A 20379-nucleotide genomic window follows, 5' to 3' on the forward strand; every position below is an offset into this window, starting at 1 on the left:
AAGTACTTGATCTGGTATCGGGTGAAGTCTGTTGTGCTACTTTGCATGAAGCATCACCGTACACAAGACAGTTAATCAATCTGCTCTCTTTTCACTTTAGATTATGTCATCTTAAAATGCAGCCTGGGCTGTAGGGAAATGGCACATTATCATTGTTGTTACTGTCCGTCAACGATTCTGCGGAGAATGGCATTTGTGAAACATCTTGCTATATGTAAGGAGAAATTATCACGTCCTCCACCACCGGCACAGACAGCACCTCCTCCATCAGCACAGACAAGACCTCCACAGACAGGACCTCCTCCTCCATCGGCACAGACAAGACCTCCACAGACAGGACCTCCTCCTCCATCGGCACAGACAAGACCTCCACAGACAGGACCTCCTCCTCCACAGACAGGACCTCCTCCTCCACAGACAGGACCTCCTCCTCCACAGACAGGACCTCCTCCTCCATCGGCACAGACAGCACCTTCTCCATCGGCACAGACAGCACCTTCTCCATCAGCACAGACAAGACCTCCACAGACAGGACCTCCTCCTCCACAGACAGGACCTCCTCCTCCACAGACAGGACCTCCTCCTCCATCGGCACAGACAGCACCTTCTCCATCAGCACAGACAAGACCTCCACAGACAGGACCTCCTCCTCCATCGGCACAGACAAGACCTCCACAGACAGGACCTCCTCCTCCATCGGCACAGACAAGACCTCCACAGACAGGACCTCCTCCTCCACAGACAGGACCTCCTCCTCCACAGACAGCACCTCCTCCTCCATCGGCACAGACGAGAGGGTGCTCGCTGCGGAACCACAAAGGCGGAGCTGCACCAGAGGGTGGAGCTGCACTAGAGTCAGCTCCGCCCATTCCTGCTCCTAATTGGTGCAGGCAGACTCGCCTCTGCTGAGACGGTCCTTGTTGCAGCAAAAGCACAAAGGTGGAGCTGCCGCTCCCGGCCGTTCCAAGTGACTCCAACTTCGGCTTAATGGCTGTAAGTAACCTAACTTAAAATAAACACAATTAAAGTTATTTATTTAAACGTTTATTTTGCAATGTGCGGTAAATTTGGCTCAAATTGCACTCGGTACTTATGCTAACATAGCTAGTAGGGTAGACTTCAAGGTTATCGAAAACGAATTTAAACTGTAACGCGCGTACACAAAACTAACTAACTGTATTTATTGAAATAATGGGCTTAGTTTTTGTTTCATAAAGTATGTCATAAAGTCTAAGAATTATTTCTATGTCACTCCCTGCCTACGGCGCGTTGTCACCAGAAACAGATGCGATCATCTGTTGTGCCTTTTTGGTTAGCACGCTTTGATAAAATCAACAGAACGGAAAAGTTTGATAAAAGTCCATCGACTCACTCCCTTTCAAGGCAAAGAAAAGACGTCTTAGCTATTGGAACGATGATTAAACACGCACTAGTCTTCAGAAACAACTTTATAACCGGTGAGTTATGGCTAACAAACAAGCTAACATTACAACTGTAAACTGCAAATCATAGCAATGGGAGCCAGCCGAAGCGGTGTACGCTGGTTTAGGTTGTGTGTGTGTATATGCTAAATTGATGAAAAATAATCCCTCTATTTTTTCTGGTTGTTGGGTGGTTTTCACTCGGTAGTACTGCATTATTCCAACACGTCAGAGAAGTCAGTGTGCTGATTGTGTAGCTGCGGTTACACATCATGTAAGCAAAGGTTGAGAGAAAGCGTCACAGGATTATTTGGGATTATTTATGACTAAGAGTATGTGCAAAATAACCTAAAGCATTGTGGTAGTCATGGTAGCTTGGCTTTAGTTTTATTGTGTTGCCAGTCAGTGTTTTTTTTAATAGAATTGTAGCACCTGCATTAATTGTTTGGCGTTTTAACGCACAGGTGCTGTTATTGTGTTTACTGAATTTGAACGTTACTCTGCCATACATCGTTTGTACTTGCCTGATTACAGTTCTTAAAAAGCATAATCATTTTCTGAGTTTTTATACTATTTTTTAGTCTTTTCCCTGTACACATCTTGTTTAAAGAAGACAGAAACAATCAAAACTAAACTACCTATCGAATGGTATAAAGTAATTAAAACTAAAATTGAATTTAAAATTTTTATTCAAAACTAAATAAAATTTTAATCTAATGACAATTTTAAAAGTATTTTATAACCCTGGTAGACTTTCCCAGTGCACTTGTTTAACACAAAATAAATTAAAACCAAATTAAATGTGCTCAGTGTGTGTATTCTGATATTTAATTTTTTTCTTCATATTTTAGAATGTTCTTGTGTGTGTATGACTTTCACAGATGCATCAAACAATACTGAGGAGAGGGCAGGATCCTCTTCAGTCTATCAAGCGATGCAGCGATTGTTGCAGCAACATTCACTGCACTTTCTGTAAAATGACATATGCTGATTTTTACAAGGTTAAATACCATGTACAGAATCATGTGAGCATTGCTGTAAAACATGAAGGTATGTATGCAGTGTTTTAAATTTCTCCAGTAATTTATTTACTATTCCCTACTTTGTATGAGTGAGTTTCCAATATGAATGTTTAGTCATTTATTTTATGTCAGTTTCTTCTTTTTTATTATCAATAAATAACATAAGGCAAGGCTAGTAGTTTTATATAAGTACTTGATCTGGTATCGGGTGAAGTCTGTTGTGCTACTTTGCATGAAGCATCACCGTACACAAGACAGTTAATCAATCTGCTCTCTTTTCACTTTAGATTATGTCATCTTAAAATGCAGCCTGGGCTGTAGGGAAATGGCACATTATCATTGTTGTTACTGTCCGTCAACGATTCTGCGGAGAATGGCATTTGTGAAACATCTTGCTATATGTAAGGAGAAATTATCACGTCCTCCACCACCGGCACAGACAGCACCTCCTCCATCAGCACAGACAAGACCTCCACAGACAGGACCTCCTCCTCCATCGGCACAGACAAGACCTCCACAGACAGGACCTCCTCCTCCATCGGCACAGACAAGACCTCCACAGACAGGACCTCCTCCTCCACAGACAGGACCTCCTCCTCCACAGACAGGACCTCCTCCTCCACAGACAGGACCTCCTCCTCCATCGGCACAGACAGCACCTTCTCCATCGGCACAGACAGCACCTTCTCCATCAGCACAGACAAGACCTCCACAGACAGGACCTCCTCCTCCACAGACAGGACCTCCTCCTCCACAGACAGGACCTCCTCCTCCATCGGCACAGACAGCACCTTCTCCATCAGCACAGACAAGACCTCCACAGACAGGACCTCCTCCTCCATCGGCACAGACAAGACCTCCACAGACAGGACCTCCTCCTCCATCGGCACAGACAAGACCTCCACAGACAGGACCTCCTCCTCCACAGACAGGACCTCCTCCTCCACAGACAGCACCTCCTCCTCCATCGGCACAGACAGCACCTCCTCCATCGGCACAGACAAGACCTCCTCCATCGGCACAGACAGGACCTCCTCCTCCATCGGCACAGACAGCACCTCCTCCATCAGCACAGACAAGACCTCCTCCTCCACAGACAGGACCTCCTCCTCCATCGGCACAGACAGCACCTCCTCCTTCACCACAGGCAGGACCGTCGTCATCCTCATCATCCTCACGACGATTAAAGGTCCGCCAGCCGGTGAAAGTGACATGCAGCCATTGCGGCATCACATTAAATAAAAAGAACTTGCAGGTGCATATTAATAGAAAGCACAGGCCAAAGGGACAACAGATATCAGAGACACGACACCTGTCATGTCAGTGTATTGATGCTACAAATGGCATCTTTGCAGTCAACAAATCATTCTTCAAACCATGCTCACCAATACATGTACAGAAAAAAACCTGGGGTACAAGCCAAAAACAAATTTGTGAATTGGATGATTGCAATACTAATTTGGACTTTGCAGTGAGGAGTGGAATTCTGCCATATGAATGCATCCACTTAAAATCATTGACATTTTCTCCCAGATCAGACACCCCCCCCACAATTCTGGAAGAAGAGGTGCTGTCAGACATAGTGTCTGCCAAAATATTTGGGGATGTGAGAAAACAGAGCTGCTTGAACCTCCAGAGCAAATCTGCTGCTGCAGGGGTGCCTCTCTCAGTTGATGTCACAGTTGGAGGGCCGTCCTCAAAAAAGTTCATATCAGTTTTTGAACCCAAAGTGTCATGCTACAGCAGACTGGGAAGGGTAATGGTGGCCTTCGACATGAAAAAGAGGTCATGGCATTGCCCATGTGCCAAACCCAGACTGTTGTGCTTGCACAAAAGTGTGGCTAAATGGCATCTCTTTCAGACAGACAGAGAAATGTTCAAGACCAAAGAGAGTGCCACTGACAGTGGTGATGCTGCTGAGACAAATGAAGAACTGCAGGATGATGCAATACCAGTCGGAGGACAACAATATCCTCCTGGTGACAATGATCTCATGAGAATGGTAAAATACATAATGAAAAACAAAGCTCTACCGGAAAATCTCCCCCAGGATTTGGTCACTGGCTCCCAAACATTAGAGGACATTTCAAAGGACTTGATTCCCAAAGAAACCATATGTGCAGAATGTGGAGGCCAACTTAATGAGCCAGTGCTCATTACAGCACGTGCCAAGCTGGTGGCATACACTGGTGTTGTACATGGTGAGACTAACTTAATCTATATTAACTAAACTACAAGGTTTAATACAAAGTAAACCTAAAGTCTGTGTTGTACACATGCGCAATGAATTACTTGTAGATAACATATAAGACAATATAAAATAAGTCAGTCTCTAACACCTACTTTGTGTCTACCACAATTCTTTCTGATTTCTTCTTCAGGCTTTTCTACATACCGCAGGGAATGTCCCGACTGTGGGCTGATTTATCGATACCAGGAGTGGAGTGATGGGATTCATAATTTCAATGACCATATACTCCTCACTCTTCATCTATGTATTTATCTCCGTAACTCAATTCAGGTAAGCAAAACATGCAAGGAATGCCCTTGTTATTGATTAGAACGTGTACCTAACTCTATATTTTACCGTTCTAGACACACCATGCTGTAAGCCGAGCAATTGAGGTCTTGGAGAAAACTGAAAATCAGACCTTCCCCAGTAAGGCCACAATGCTCCATGCATACATGCATTTTGAAGCCCTGACAGCTCACAGCTACTCATACTCCTGTTATAAGTGTGGATACTATCCACCTGTGGTTATCATGGACCTGCACAGGAAGGGTGTCTTCAATATGCCTAGTGAGTGTCAGAACAAACTGCATGTAAAGAAACTATTTTAATGCTTGATTAATAGAATGCTTGGCTTTACAGCAAGTGAGATGGAGACTCCACCAGCAGACTTTGATGGCAGAGTCAACATCAAAGATTTTTATGACTCTGTGACGTCTCAGATCATTTGTACTGGCTTATTGACAAGTGAGTTGATAACATTTCCAGTAAGAAGAATAATATCAATTCTTGAATACAGTTTAAGACATTCTGTTAAAGAATGACTTTCCATCATTATAGCACCCTAGCTCTCTGATTACATAATGTACATTTTACTACTTATATTTATTGATGTGTGTTTACCCTTACTCCGTGACATGTTTTCTCTTCATTCTACATAGTGGTCAGAAATTAATCTTCTGGAATGATTTATCCAGACAATTTTTGTGTGATTAAGTTACTCTGTTAAACACCAGGTGGTCGTAAGAACCCCTTTCTTGTTTTGCCATCATATCACAACTGGGCACCTTGGATTGGACCAAAATGCAGAGATGGGGACATTGTTTTCAACACTGAGCATGAGAAGTTGCATGCACCAAGGCAGGCTGCTGAGATGTCAGATCTCCAAATGACAGAGGAGAGACTCCAAGATGCCCTTATTAACCTCCGGGTAATTGCTATTTTGTAACTGTTAATTCATCATTGGGACTCAATGACAATGTTATTTATTTTGTTTGTTTTTCCTATGTTGAAATAATAGGTGGACATGGTGCGTAAGCTATGCAAACAATGTGGCATAGATTCTAAAGGTTCTAAGATGGACCTTATTCTCAGACTCCGGGAGGAGATGAAGAACAGGTCGTCATATGATAAGATTTTTGAGAAGGTCTGGGGAGCATCAGGTAGGCTACATCTTTCACTGAAGAGCAGCATGTTATTAGTGTGCAGTGATAAAATCATGCTTCATACAATCTTTATTGTGAGAGGTTTTCAAAAAGTAAACATATGTACATAGTAGCTCAACAGTTGTCACGGGACTTACATCATGGACCACACTGAGTAACACAATACAGACTTATCCATGGCAGTTATTTTGTGTAGCAAAGTTTTGCAATCTCATTAACTCAACTTTTTCATTTCCATAGGTGGCTGGGCAGTTGTTATGTGCCCCTGTGCTGTTGTCTATTCAATAAAATTTAATTTAAGAGCAGAAAGCCCCAGAGACTATGCAGATATTTTGCTCAGCTGGAAGCACTTTCCCAACATTGCCATTTATGATTTTGCGAGGGGACTGGCCACACACACCAACTTGAGGGAACCTGAAAACTTGCCTTTCAGCCCACATGAGGGACGGCTGGCTGAGGCATCCAATGATAATGTAAAGTCAGCTGCTGAAGGAAAGCTGAAGGTCCATTTACCATGGCTAAAAAGTAAAAAAAAGGATGCAGACACAAACTGCCACCCACTCACAGGATCATCGGAACATTATACCTTGTATGATGTTTTCCATGAGAAAAACACAAAGGATCCTAGAGACATCCTTCGAAGAATAGCACTTGTTCCTGAACTGGCTGGCTGGGTCAACAGCCAGTGTGCTGAGCAATTATTTGCAGACATGAGGAAGAACAATTACTTTCTGAATACACTCACACCGTCTGAACACATCTTCATGATGCGCAACATATTGCACCACTACAACACACAATGCAACAACAAGACTGAAGAAAGCATCAAGAAAGTGGTGAGCGAGGATGTCCTGCAGTTGGATCACAATGGGCAGATAGTAATGGGTAATATTATTTACATTCATTAATTCATATTTTTCACTAATTAAAACAAATAACTATCTTTATCATTCTAATATTTTCTTTTACTAAACCCACAGCTGCACAGCCACCCACAGAAGCAGATGTAACAACACAACCCTGTAAGTACAATACTGAGAAGAAATTTCAAAAATCATGCCAACAGTATGTAACAACTTTATGTTTGAAAGGATAGCATGATAAATTCATGGAATTACGTGTTTGTCTCATAAGCATCATAATAAGCTTTTCACAGAGAAGGTTATATGATGACTGTTCAAATGTTTTATTGCCACACTGGCATAAATGTACTCTTCAGACTGTCCAAGCATGTCTGACCTGCTTCCAGGTCTAACACCTAACCAGACATCTGACCAACTGAACAGGAGGATATGGGCTGTTAACCCTCTCCCAGCACAACAGAAATTGGTGATGTATAATTTTGTAGTAATATACATAAATATGTAGTCTACTTTTGTAAATTTTTATTATTATTTTTTCTGTTGTGCTATTTGTGTGTGTAAATGCTTTTTTTCCAGTTGGCGTATGTGTTGGATAAAAACAAAGATCCGTATGAGGACATACTTTCTTATAGCCCAGGACGGACATTAACAAGATGTGATTTCTGGTCTTTGGCCTTTGAAGAGGTTGAAGCACAGGTAATTGTACACTTCCATGCATGTGGTGTACATGATTACATCAGCTTTTAGTAATGACCTTACTTTTCTTTTAACAGATTGCTGATCAGTGCTTTCAAGTCATAACTGCTCTTGGAGCTTCACAGGTCAGCTTGTTTTTGTTCTGTGTGGTATTATTAAGCCTTTGGCAGGGAGGCCTTGTGGCCTTAAGAAGAAATTTCTCACTTCTCATGGAGTTTGTCACAGGCTTTACACAATACATTTTTCCTACATTTTCAAAAAAAAACTGTAGCACTACTAGTTTCTGTCTCTTCAGGGCAAAGACGTCCACACTTTCAGCATCTATTTGGTGGTTACCTGGTTACCACCATTTCACAATGATCCCCTTGCAGCTTTACCTGTAAGTTTCTTTTTAAATTATTGTTTGTGTGTACATATATATATACAGTACTTCTGTGTGTATATGTCATTATTCCAATACACAGGACAATATTGGAACAAAGGACATCATTTTACTCCCTTCGTGGGAGTCCGGGCACTGGATTTTGTGTGTGAGTTAGCAAATTTTCCAAGTGAGATACTTTATTAACATGTATGTGGATGTGTAGCTGTTGATGTGATGTGTATTTGTTTTTCTGTTACATTTGCATTTTTCAACCCATCACTATATTTGTCTCTTTTAGCATGCCATACACACATTCATTTTCTTTTGTAAACTTGTAGTTTTTTGGTTTTTTTGCGTTGTGGTCTCTCAGTTGTTGCATGTCTTAATATCATCTGCATTTCCAGGTACTCAAGCCAAAGTCAAAAGAGATTTTATTTCTAGACTCCATGAACTCTGTAGACTTTGGACTTGGGAGCTACAGAGACATATTCAGGTTTTGTTCTCATTACAAAGCGTTCCGGAGTTTCCAGTCAAATTCTTCAAGAAGTTTTCTACTTCTGCATGGTTTGTTCCAGTTTGAACATGAAAAACAAACTCCAGGCGTTGGATATATCAGTATGTTTTGCTTCTCATATGTCAATATGATGAAGCTACAGTCTACACATCCTCTATTTGAGAACTGTTTTGGTATAACTTAGGTTCTGATTTGGATCCATATAAATAAATGGGTTTGCCTTGGTGGACACTCTTTGAAGTGCCAGTTATTGATAAAGTCACCGCTAAGGAATATAAAACTCCTGGAGTCTGTCACTCATGATGACGGGTATGGCAGTTCCATTCAAGGCCATATGTTCCTCTTTCAGCCAGTTGGGTATGGTTATTTATAAATAATGGTCATCTTATTAGACCAATTCATTTTAAAACCACTGGCTGAAACACAACATGAGGTGGGGTAGTTCTGTTTTAAACCCCAACTCTTTATTTTTTTGACTTGTATGTTTACTTAGTTTTTGGCTTTAGGGCCGTACTGTATGCATTTATATTGTATTGTTGTTTTATGACAGAGTCTTGGCTAATCACATTTCACCAGGCCATTGGAACACTGTAACATTGAGTCAGTTGAAGGTACGGGTTTTTAACATCTTTGCACACAAACCTTTATTATCTGCTGTGGAGTGTGATGAAAGAATAACTATAGATAATATATGTGGTCTTATTATTGACAGGGTGCACCACTGCAGTGGGGAGGGAATGACTGTGGGGCATACATGATGATGGTCAGTGGTCTTACAATTTAAATGCCATGGTCTTTGTGTGTTCTAAATGCAGATTTGTGGATGTACCATTTTGGTTTGAATTTTGTTTTTCAGTATGCCCTCTATGTGACCCTGGACATGCCTTTTGATTTTGCTCAAGTGAGTTTGTATAGTTATTTTTAAAAAATGCACTGCAAGACCTATTTCAATTATATTAAGAACTTTTCACTTTATATATATTATCAGTCAGATATGCCCGTAATCAGGAGTTGGTGGTGCCAACAATTACTGAAGACATTTCCTCTGGCTGGGTATGAATCCTTTGCAGGAAATTTCCAAGATGTGAGTCCCCAGTACATGGGGAGTTTGTAATATATCATGGGAAAAATCTTTTTTGCAATCTTTTCTTTAAAGTCAATTCAGCCCACCAGAGCCGGAAATGATGGAGGTCACCCAAGGAGAGCCCACCCCAACAGAGCCAGACACTATGGAGGTCACCCAAAGAAAAGAAATACAAGTGTGTAGCATCTAGTGAATGTTTATTGTTTTTAAATTGGTTGTTTTATGTATTTGTATTGAATGAAGAGAACATGACTAATTTCATTGTTATTGGAATTCATTATCATTTTGCATATAGGACGTGCCTGTGATGAGAGGCATTATGGTGGCCTGGAACTGGGTGAAGGAAAACCAAAAACACTTTGCTGGAAAGGTTATCCCACCAGACATCATCAGTATGGATGAAGACGACGCAGCAATGGCCATCACAATGCAGGAACTGTTCATGACTACACATGACATGGATAGGGATGAGGATGAAATTCGGTCTCCCTTCATTTTCACCTTCTCAAACAAAGATGATATGGAGTTTTTCATGCATGAAATAAGAGACAAACGAGATATCCGTGTGTCTTGCATGTGCAACACAGATTAGTACTTGGTGTTTTGCTGTTTGGTTTAGTTTACCAATCTGTCATCAATAACATGTAAAATAAAATCATCAACATCTCAGTCATTAATTCATCTTCAATGTCTGTTATCGTCACTAGGGCTATGGGGGAGCTGGATTATGTCTCAGATTTAGAAAGGCAGGCTACACGCACATATGCATATATATATATAAACACATATATATACACACATTATATATATATAGCTACTGGATTATGTCTTAATATATATATAACTGCTGCGTGCCCTTTTAGAAGCTGTTTTTTATTTCAATTGCTGCCATGTAACATTAAAATTCTGATGAAGTCCAGTTGCAAAGATGCAAAACAATTTAAATTGTAATTTTTACAAATAAAATCTTGCTAACCTCACAACCTCAGCAAAGACAAAATTGTGGGGGCCCCTGCTGTAACTGGCTGACTAGCATAATTTTCAGTCAGTACACATGGACCTAAACTGTTAGAATAAAAAGTGAGAAAACATATTTAAATTGAGATAAAAACAGGGAAAAACACTTTGCAAAGATATAAAAGATAAGTGCCCTGGCCGGGATCCAAACCTGCGTAAGTAGAGCCCGACCGTAACTTGGTTATCATTCTGGCTAACATGGGTCAGGTTCATATACACTAAATACAAAATTATTTTAAGTGTAATAATGGGATGCAAGTGTTTCAATTCTTCACTAAATAAAAAAATTATTTTAGAATTTTTTGTTTGCTGTTTTAATCAGCGTTTCAGATTAAAATATGCTGAATAAACCAGCAGAAATGGCATTTTTATGGTAGATGTGAAGAGTGGAATGAGGGTTTTTTAACACCACAGGAATGTTCTAACTTGTGTCTTCAAACTGATGTTTTCCAGGTCAAAAGAAAGCAACAACAGTTCTGCTTTTTAGAAGCTAGATAGGCAGAGATATACCAAATTTAAGCTGCTATAAATTATATATATATATATATATATATATATATATATATATATATACATATATATACTTCTATGTAGTTAGTAAAACAAAGCAATAAAATATGAAACAAATGAATGAATCAACTGATCCTTTCATTTATATTAAAAAAAAGTCAAGGGTAAATTGAGGAATTATGTTTAAGCATGAAAACAGAAGGTGAAACAGGCTGTGGGACTAGTGAAATAGCAGCTCCACCTTAAAATTACATGAACGGGCGGGGAAGACTCTGCATGAATGGGCGGGGATGACTCTGGTGCAGCTCCACCCTCTGGTGCAGCTCCGCCTTTGTGGTTCTGCAGCGAGCACCACTTGGTCCATTCTGCACAATTTGGCGTATTCTTGTTTTAGTCTTGATGTACTCTCTTCTGTTACCTTTCTCTGCAGGCGATGTGTGGCCCCACTCTCCCTGCAATGTGTGTGTTCTGTGAGGTGATTTGTTACCCTGTATCTGCACATTGGAAAAACAAAACAAATTCTACACGTAAGATTATTGTTCAGATTGGAATAAATGACGAATGGCATCACTTTTATTGCATGCTAACCTACGTGGGAAAGTAGAACATTGGCCGAAGGATGTCACATCATGACAACAGTAATGCACATAACCAAATGTAGGAATACACATAGGGTATTTGATAATGATAAAAGACCTTGTATAGCGCCTTTCAGAGTCATAGGACCCTAAAGTGCTTTACACTACAGTGTGTCTTTCATACATTCACACACTGTTGGTGATGAGCTATGATGTACTCCCCTGGGGCGCACGGACGCCGCATTCTACCATTTGATACCATTATATTAAAATACTATAGATTTTCCCAGCCGATCTACGTTCCAACCCTCATCTATGGTCACGAGCTTTGGGCACTGCCCGAAAAAATGAGATTGCGGATACAAGCAGCAAAAATTAGTTTTCTCCACAGGGTTTTTGGACTCTCACTGAAGACGGGTGAACAGTGTGCGACTTTTTTACTCACAGCATTCAGCTTTCAATTCAATTTAAGTTTATTTATATAGCGCCAAATCACAACGAGTCATCTCAAGTCACTTCACATAGTAAACAGCTTAATTTCAAATTGTACAACTTCCTTGCAGAGCAAAGCTCACAAGTCATGTGCTCACACTGTACAACCCAGTTTTCTGATGCAACCTGACTGCTCACACTGTGTCTGGTATCAACATGCAGAACCTATAATATGCTAAAAATATCACACTTTTATTGTGTTATTGATGTCTGTTGTCTGTCAGGATTGCTATAGGAGGACACACAGGGATTTATGGGGGTTGGAAGAGGAAGACAAAATAAAGTAAATCAATGTTTTATCAGTTTATTTTGACATAAACACAACAAACACATTTTCTTGACAATCCTTGTCATTGTAAGAAAAAGTGTAAAAATAAAACCAAATGATGTGCGTTAACAGGGAAAAAACTAACAAGTCATGTTGACTTATGTGCTGCGTGGGCGGTTCTGGTACTTTTGGGTCGCAGAGCTGGTGCTTCATTAGTGCGAGACCCTCCTGTCTTATGAGCAAAACATCATACATGCCAGAAATTTGTGCGAGCACATGATTGCTGACCGGTAGCTGGTCATGAGTTATTAATTGCCTCTCATTACCCAGTATACTAAACGAGGCACAACCAAAAACTCGCCCCAATCTCAAAAATTCTTGCACGAGGGGAAAATTGGCTCAAAAAAGTTGCCCAGTGGCCGCCCGGCTTTAGAGAGTAACCCTGTTATTAGGGAGGGGCTCAGGGGAGATCCGCTACTCCTCCACTTCGAGAGGAGCCAGTTGAGATGGCTTAAGCACCTGGTTAGGATGTCTCCTGAACGCCTTCCTAGTAGAACTGAAACTATATAAGACAGAACTTTTTTTTTTTTTTTTTTGCATATTAAACCGGAGGAGTTACACTTATCTCACACACTGAATATGTCCCAGAGCGCTGCGTATTTCCGTTAATGAGTAAAACAACCAAAATGTGTAAATAAGAAAAGTGTTTTCATTTAGAAACAGACGTGTCATTCTGATCTGCAGCTCACAGGGCTTCACACGCTAGAATAAACGTCATCACGTTGTGAACATGAGCTGTCACATGATTATCACTTACCCAATCACATGCTTTGATGTAATTTTCCCGCAAATTGTAGTTCTTTGTAGTCCCAGTCTTTCGGCTTTTTTGCAAAAATACGTTTAGACAAATACATCCTACACACATCACACACCCACTACAAACTCCCGACACACTCACACACCACTACGAATGTTTTGATGAATCATGGACCCGCCAAACCGTACATCCTCCCTCCTCAAAGTTGTTGACGCCATTACAGAGCCGGATGATGTTTGTTTCCTCATGTATATATTCATGACATATTCTTTATTATTGTTGCTAATATTAGTGAGAAAAGAAAAACTATATACTACTGAAAAATTTGCGACAAATAGTCAACATTGTTGTATTAGACTCCTGCTGATTATTATTATTTAGATACAGAATACTGAAAACTTGCTTTAAAATGTATTCTGTAATGTATTCAGTTACTTTGATTAATCTCGGTACTGTATTCAGAATACTTTAAATACTTTCCCATAAAAACAGCATTTAGGTCTTTTAAATATCACGTGTTGATAGCTAGCTACTCCCGCAGGAAAGCAGGGCATATTAATGCTAAGTGTACTCACTGGGGGAAAAAAATAAAACAATTAAATAATTTTGTTACTTTATTTATCAAACAGTCAATAGAAAATATATTTCTGTTTCTGTGAGAAAGTGCTTGAACATTGCACAGCATTACTGTCTGCAAGAAAATGTAATCTAGACAAAACACTTCTAAATAATTGGGACTGGCCAATCACAGCGCATTTATTTAGAAAAAACTATGTATTTTTATCTTTTTAATGTGTTTTGTAGTTTTTCCAAGATGGAATGGCGGACTGCCTCATTGACAGACATCCAAAGAAGTCCAATCACAGCGCTCTATATGTTTCATGAGCCAATTATAGCACTCTGTCAGTCAAATGGGCGGGATGTACCTACAAGTTAGCAAACAACGACGGCCGCTGCTCCGTAGTGATTCAATCACAGCGTGGTTTTGGTTTGGTGGGCCAATCACAGCACTCTGTTGGTGGACGGCATGTTACTGATATAAAGATAGTGGTGGATCGTTTGAAACGGCTTTGGCATCAACTTTGGACTATTTTTGACTTAGGGTTTTCTTTGAGTCAAGGGGAGATGGACGGAGGTACTTAAGTTTATTTTGAAAAAGGATGTATTTGCATCTTTTGATGGAGCAGGGCGGACCGCATCGTTGACTTGACATCCGTAGCGGTGAGTACCGTAAATCCTCTAATACAGGCCGGTATTCAATTAAAGGCCGGGTCTCCAATTTTGGCCGGTGTCAGAGTCAGCGGAGGTAAATAATGACCGGTCTCTTATTGTGGCCGGATGGAATGTGGTAACAAGCAAGTACAAGCGTCCCAGCGGCAGTGTTATAGTCCCTAAATCAACCAGCAGGGGGCAGTAGGGGTTCACGCAGACATTTATTAGGCTTATTCTTCAAGCTTTATAACGCTTCAGACACGATCCTCTATCACGCTCCTACCACACAGAGTCACGGTGTCAGTTAACCATGCTAATTCAACCCGCTCCACAGAACACACATCACCTTCCCTGTGGCTTACATAACACTCACACAACACGCAAATCAGCACATAGGAACTAGCAGAACGATAGGAAACACATATAACACAATACCCAGAATGCACCTGGCTTACAACCCCAGCCAGGTCATTACACTATCAAGTTCAAAGAGAACGTGCTGATTATGCTGCAGAACACTATGGGGAGCAGCAGTAGGGGGTGTATGAACTACAGTAATCCCTCGTTTATCGCGGTAGATGCGTTCCAGACCTGGCCGCGATAGGTGAAAATCCGCGAAGTAGGGACTCCCAGCATGCCCCTCGCGGGGATTCCCTCCACGTCGCATCTACGTCACAAACCGCGGCTATAAACGGAAGTCGCCTTTACAGCTCAGTCATCGTTTCTTCAGATTCATGATCAGAGTTTCCAACCTACCGATCAATCCAACGAACTATCAGCTCATAGTAAGTTATCTTACTTACTTCTGGAAAGCCCGGCATTTCTGTGTCACTTCGTTGACGCTCGAACGCTCGGGGGTTTCCTAGAGCAGCCGGCGTTTCACCGACGCTCTCACTTCCGCGTCTGTGAAACCACGCTCCCGTAGGTACTGACACGCGATCGTTCATGTCGGTTCATTTCCTCTAATGTTTTCTGTCTTTTATTTGCGCCTGATGCATTTCGCTGCATGCTGTGGAGCGGGGCGGTGCGCGCATCAACTTGTCCTCCAACGCACTGATCACTGATACGGCCGCCAAACAGCGAGCGCTCCGCTGTTTTTGCGGTCGGTAGATATTTTAGAACTGCAGTTCAAAGGTAACTCATGAGGTGAATATATATGAACCCAGGCAGCAGTTTTTCTTTAGGATTGAGAGGAGATGCAGGAAGATAATAAACAGACAGGACAGAAAAATAGTCAAATAAAAACAAGTTAGTTTTTGTACCTGCTGTTGCAACAAACAGACACCACTGAAGGTCATCAGAAGTGAGGAACAGAAAATGAAATAATTATTTTAATGTTTAGAGCAGCAGGAACTCCGAGAGGCTGCAGGCACATCAGTGAGTTTGCGGCTGCTGCGCAGGGGGAGGGGGGAGAGGGCTAAAGCAGGGGGAGGGGGGAGAGGGCTGAAGCAGAAACTACCGTTGTTAAAAGAAATGTGTTTAACTTTGAAAATGTGGGCACAATTTTAATTGTCAAAAACTCCAGCAAACCATTAGTTCATTTTGCTCAAATAGAAATAGAGGCCTGCCTCTAATACTGGCCCTCCTTCCAATAAAGGCCTGGAGCTTGATGAGCTTGAGTCAAATACAGGCCCGGGCCTGTATTAGAGGATTTACGGTACGTCTGGTTGTTTGGTATCCAATAGCATGGGGGGAAAGACCGTGGATCCCACCCCGCACTTAGAGCAGAGACTAGAAAGAGAGCTGAGAGCCGTCAATGGACCGAAGACACTGCCCGACAATTTCTTTCTTTATTTATTGAATTTCTTTATTCATCTTTCGCGTGAAAAATGAAAAACACACAAGTATTCCAACTATTCCAATTATAATACGAAAGAAACTGTATTCTAAATGCCACGTTTAAAAATAGTAACTGTACCGGAATACAGTTACTCAAAATTAGTATTCTAAATACGTAACGGCGGTACAAGTATTCCGGTACTCCTTAACACTGCTCACAGCACATTGCTGCAGTTTGTCAGAGTCTTATTGGCAAGTAAAAGCTCATCTTTATTTTGGAAAAGTACAAAACTATACTTGAAACAATAAAATGAAAAATAACTTCCAAACTAAAACAGTGTTTCATTCAACCTTGAGCTTCTGTTCCATATCTCTCTGTGTAAATCACATTTGTATTAAAAAAGTGTCTTGATGAATAAACAAAGAATTAAAAATGAAATAAATACATAAATAAATAAATATTTGGCAAAACACAACAACGTTTAATTTTGAGGAATTCTAAAAGGCAGCATACCTTTTCACACATTCGGTTAAATAAGTTAAACCTGTGACTTTAAAGGTATAAACAGCGGGTTAACGTGTTTTAAATGCAAGCCAATTAAGAAATGCTAAATGGAAATGGAAAACAATTATTTATTTTAAAATATAAACAGACTGTAGTGATTATAAATTGTCACCACATGGTTCAAATAGACTCTTAAGTCTTATGATAAATTCTTTCAGTAAGCTAACAGCTGCATAAAGATGTTTTTGGGGAATAAGCAAATATATGTTTTTGAGTGAAGGACAACACTTCCTATGAGCAACAATTGTCCAAAGTTTCATCTGCATTTTGTTATAAACTAAAGCCCCAACAGTCTTAAGCATACTAAGAAAATGACATTAACAGTTTTAGGAATGAATTGATCATGTGTCCAATTCTAGTGAGTATTTTCAGAAGAGAAAGTCGAGGAAGATAATTGCAGTGTTAATACTTGCCTGTGAGCAAACAGCAAGCAGTTCTGAAGGACATTAGAGTCTTCAGGCCTTTTTTGCGCATTCTCTTGTAATTTTAAAAGTTTAATTCCTAATAGTGATCTCGTTCAATTCTTCTTTATTATCTATGAAGCTATTATCGTCTTGGCTAAGTTTTGATTAAAGAAACATGCTTTCATTTGAAATAAAACATGTTACTCACGCCCCCTAACTACACTGTCTTCTTTTTTTTTTGTTAATCACTTTCCTGATTAGCACATCTTTTTAATGCCAGTCACCAGTTTCATTACACACTATTGTGGGATACTCAGAGACACAGCGTGCTGACAGGCAGGACAGGCACATGCTTGGGGCCCCAGGCCACAAGAGGGCCATAGGGCCCCCCCAGAGGACTGAAAACTCTATAGAATAATCAAGCTGCTTTCTACAGACTTTAAAGTTCACTGAAAAAAAAAAGATTATTTCTGATTATAATTGATCACTCTGAGTTTGTCATACAGGCTGAACATAAAAATAGTCTCCTACACCTATCCCCTGATGGTAGATAGACCGTGAACCTCTAGGATTTGTAAAGCCTGCCAAATATGCATCACACGGTCACTTAACATTCATGGACTCACCTATCTTGACTCGTAATTTGAAAGACTGTTGGTTTATTGTCCAGGAAACAGCAGAGAATGTCTTGTCTAGTTGAAGCTAACTGTTAGCATTAGCAACTCCACCACATGCCAAAATTCCTCTAGATTTGTGTTATTTGAAGATAAAACATCAATGTTGCTGAGCAAACAGTCAGTGGTAGAGTTGCGTTTCTCTTAGCCAATCACAGGTGAAATGTCCAAATATCACAAAGTAAGACTCGAAATCCTGCCATCTGAAGCTGTCCACTGATCTTGCAATCTCAAGGAAACAGGTGCACAGAGCTTTTTGTACCCAGAGAAAATAAGTGAATGACACCTTTAATTGCCCAATCTACAAATGACACCAAAATAAAAGTCAATAGTAGAATAAGCAGTTTGTCATTGGCAGAGAAGTTTGACTATTCTTCGTGGGTCCAGCGGACATACACAACCAGCCGCAGCGTGTGATATTTTTACCAGTTTACTATCAAATCCTGTGTTTCCAGTTCACAAACTTGTCCTTTTTCACTAATACTTCTCACCAACATTAATTCTAAATATTCTTCTCAACTTGAAATTTCACATTTTTATATAAATAAACTGTGGTCGATGCTCCATGGTCATCCACCATCTTAAAATACAGTAGCTGTTTAGGGACATACGAGCTCCACGTTACCCATTTGGACCATGACTGTAACCTGAAAGAACCAGCAGAGGGCAGCAGTGCGCCCTGGAAGCATGGAGTCTGCTAATTCAACTAAGAAATAGAAAATAATAGCTACACCGTTGCTGTACTTGTTAGTTTGAATAAAAAAACAATTAAATCAAAAGACACATAAAAGTTGTCAGTTGGTCATCATGTCCAACACAAGGAAGCCGCATATGTTCAGATCCGCCCGCTATTAGCTGGACGCCAGCCTCCGATTAGTGTCTCTGACTCCCAGACTCACCCCAAGTTGTTCATCCATCTTTTCTCAGTACCAGAACTCCCAATATGGTCCCAAAGTGTCTGTTGCAAAGTCCTTCTACTCAAGTCTCCTCTCTTCCTGCAGCCTGCCGTCTCTTGCCCAACACGCTCCAGCGCTCGTCCGCTAGCCAGTGGCTAAATCAGTGTTGTTTATTTTATCTCCACAACACTACTAATGGCGATGTAGTTATCCACGCGTTACTGAGATGCTCCGACACAGAGGGCTTCTTCTCAAACGACTTGGGTCTCCTTTTGCTGGTAATCTGTGGGAGTTTACATGCAGCATACACAGCGTCTCCCGGCTCTAGCCATGGCTAACTAGTAGCTCATGATGCCCATCTCCACCACTGCAGCGGCGAGTCACGATTAGCTGGTGGCTAAGTCAACATTGTTTACTAGATGTCCACAGTGTGTCCCCGGCTCGCCACCACTCCTTCACAAGCCGTGGTTAACGATCAGCCAATGATCGCTCCATATCCATATAACAGGGGTGGGCAATTATTTTTTCCATGGGGCCACATGAGAAATAGAAAATATTGTGGAGGGCCAGGCCAAAAGGCTGAAGTCAATTATGCATAATATTAATGGTATTTCTTTATAAAAAGCAGTAAATACCATTGTTTCTTCAAGCTGGTAAGAGTAGACTATATGTTATAAATGAGCAAACAGGAAAAAGTGAGGTTGTCTTACAAAAATGTGATTTATTCAAATTTCCCAAGGCAATGGTAAACAAAGTGTGCACATTTGGTTTTTGTTAAACATTTGTGACTTATATTAGTTAACAGTTTCAGTCACATTCACTCCAAAACACATTCTGAGTTTCAAATATTGTTGGAAAGAGGTTCTTAGCATTCTACAGACACACAGTATTGTCTGTAAAATAAAATCACTGAACTGTGATCTTGAGAAAGAGGTTTAAAAAAAGTGTCCCAGTTCACTGCTAGTTGCCTACATTTGTGGTCCAAACACCTTATTTTGTGTTTTTAAGTGATTTTTTTCTTATTCAGTGAGAGAAATCTAGTCTCTGCTGGGCTTTAACGAGTGCATCAAAGTCAGGTTGAATGTCTGAGGTGGAGAAGCGAAGCACAGCTGACAAATGATCATCAGTGAGAGAGGATCTATACCTGGATTTTGTAAACTTCATCATTGAAAATGTTTGTTCACAAATGTAGGTAGAGCTGAAGAGAACCAACATCTTCTGAGCATGTCTCTTCAGGTTTGGAAAGTCCTCCTTAAGAGAAGAGTAGAAATCCAGCAGAGATCCTGAATCTCTGCTTTCAAGTCCCAAACCCTCTTTAGCACTTTCCCCAGGCTGAGCCATCTGACAGCTGTGTGGAGTCCTCCAAAAGAGCCACAAACTGTCTGTGATTCATCGCCCGCGCCCTGATGAAGTTTATTATTTTAGTAACAACATCAGTAACATGGTTGATTTTTAGCACTGACTTGCACAACACATGTTGGTGTATAATTCAATGCAAAAACACCTATTTTTGATCTGCATCGATTTC

General features: G+C 40.7%; 2 protein-coding genes across 11 annotated transcripts in view; both read left to right on the forward strand.

Moving 5' to 3' along the window:
- Nucleotides 1-20379, forward strand: part of LOC139069653 (uncharacterized) — an 816187-nt gene that overhangs the window by 369406 nt on the left and 426402 nt on the right. The window lies entirely within an intron of this gene.
- Nucleotides 855-10312, forward strand: LOC139071805 (uncharacterized). Of its 10 annotated transcripts, XR_011521630.1 has the most exons (21): nt 855-993; nt 2303-2471; nt 2731-4644; nt 4825-4964; nt 5039-5243; nt 5316-5420; nt 5690-5883; nt 5974-6115; nt 6359-7003; nt 7099-7140; nt 7338-7447; nt 7558-7677; nt 7755-7802; nt 7973-8056; nt 8142-8207; nt 9106-9166; nt 9268-9318; nt 9412-9456; nt 9544-9608; nt 9712-9814; nt 9935-10312. XR_011521630.1 is itself a non-coding variant. In XM_070554952.1 (20 exons), the coding sequence occupies exons 1-20, from the start codon at nt 988-990 to the stop codon at nt 10229-10231; spliced, it is 4782 nt and encodes a 1593-aa protein (XP_070411053.1). In that variant the 5' UTR covers nt 855-987; the 3' UTR covers nt 10232-10312. The 10 variants fall into 10 exon arrangements, 3 of the variants coding, with proteins under 3 accessions (XP_070411053.1, XP_070411055.1, XP_070411059.1); XR_011521628.1 differs by having other exon boundaries at nt 7973-8228; XR_011521632.1 differs by lacking the exon at nt 8142-8207.

This window comes from Nothobranchius furzeri, chromosome 1 (genome assembly GCF_043380555.1).
Source record: "Nothobranchius furzeri strain GRZ-AD chromosome 1, NfurGRZ-RIMD1, whole genome shotgun sequence".
NCBI classification, from domain to species: Eukaryota; Metazoa; Chordata; class Actinopteri; order Cyprinodontiformes; family Nothobranchiidae; genus Nothobranchius; species Nothobranchius furzeri.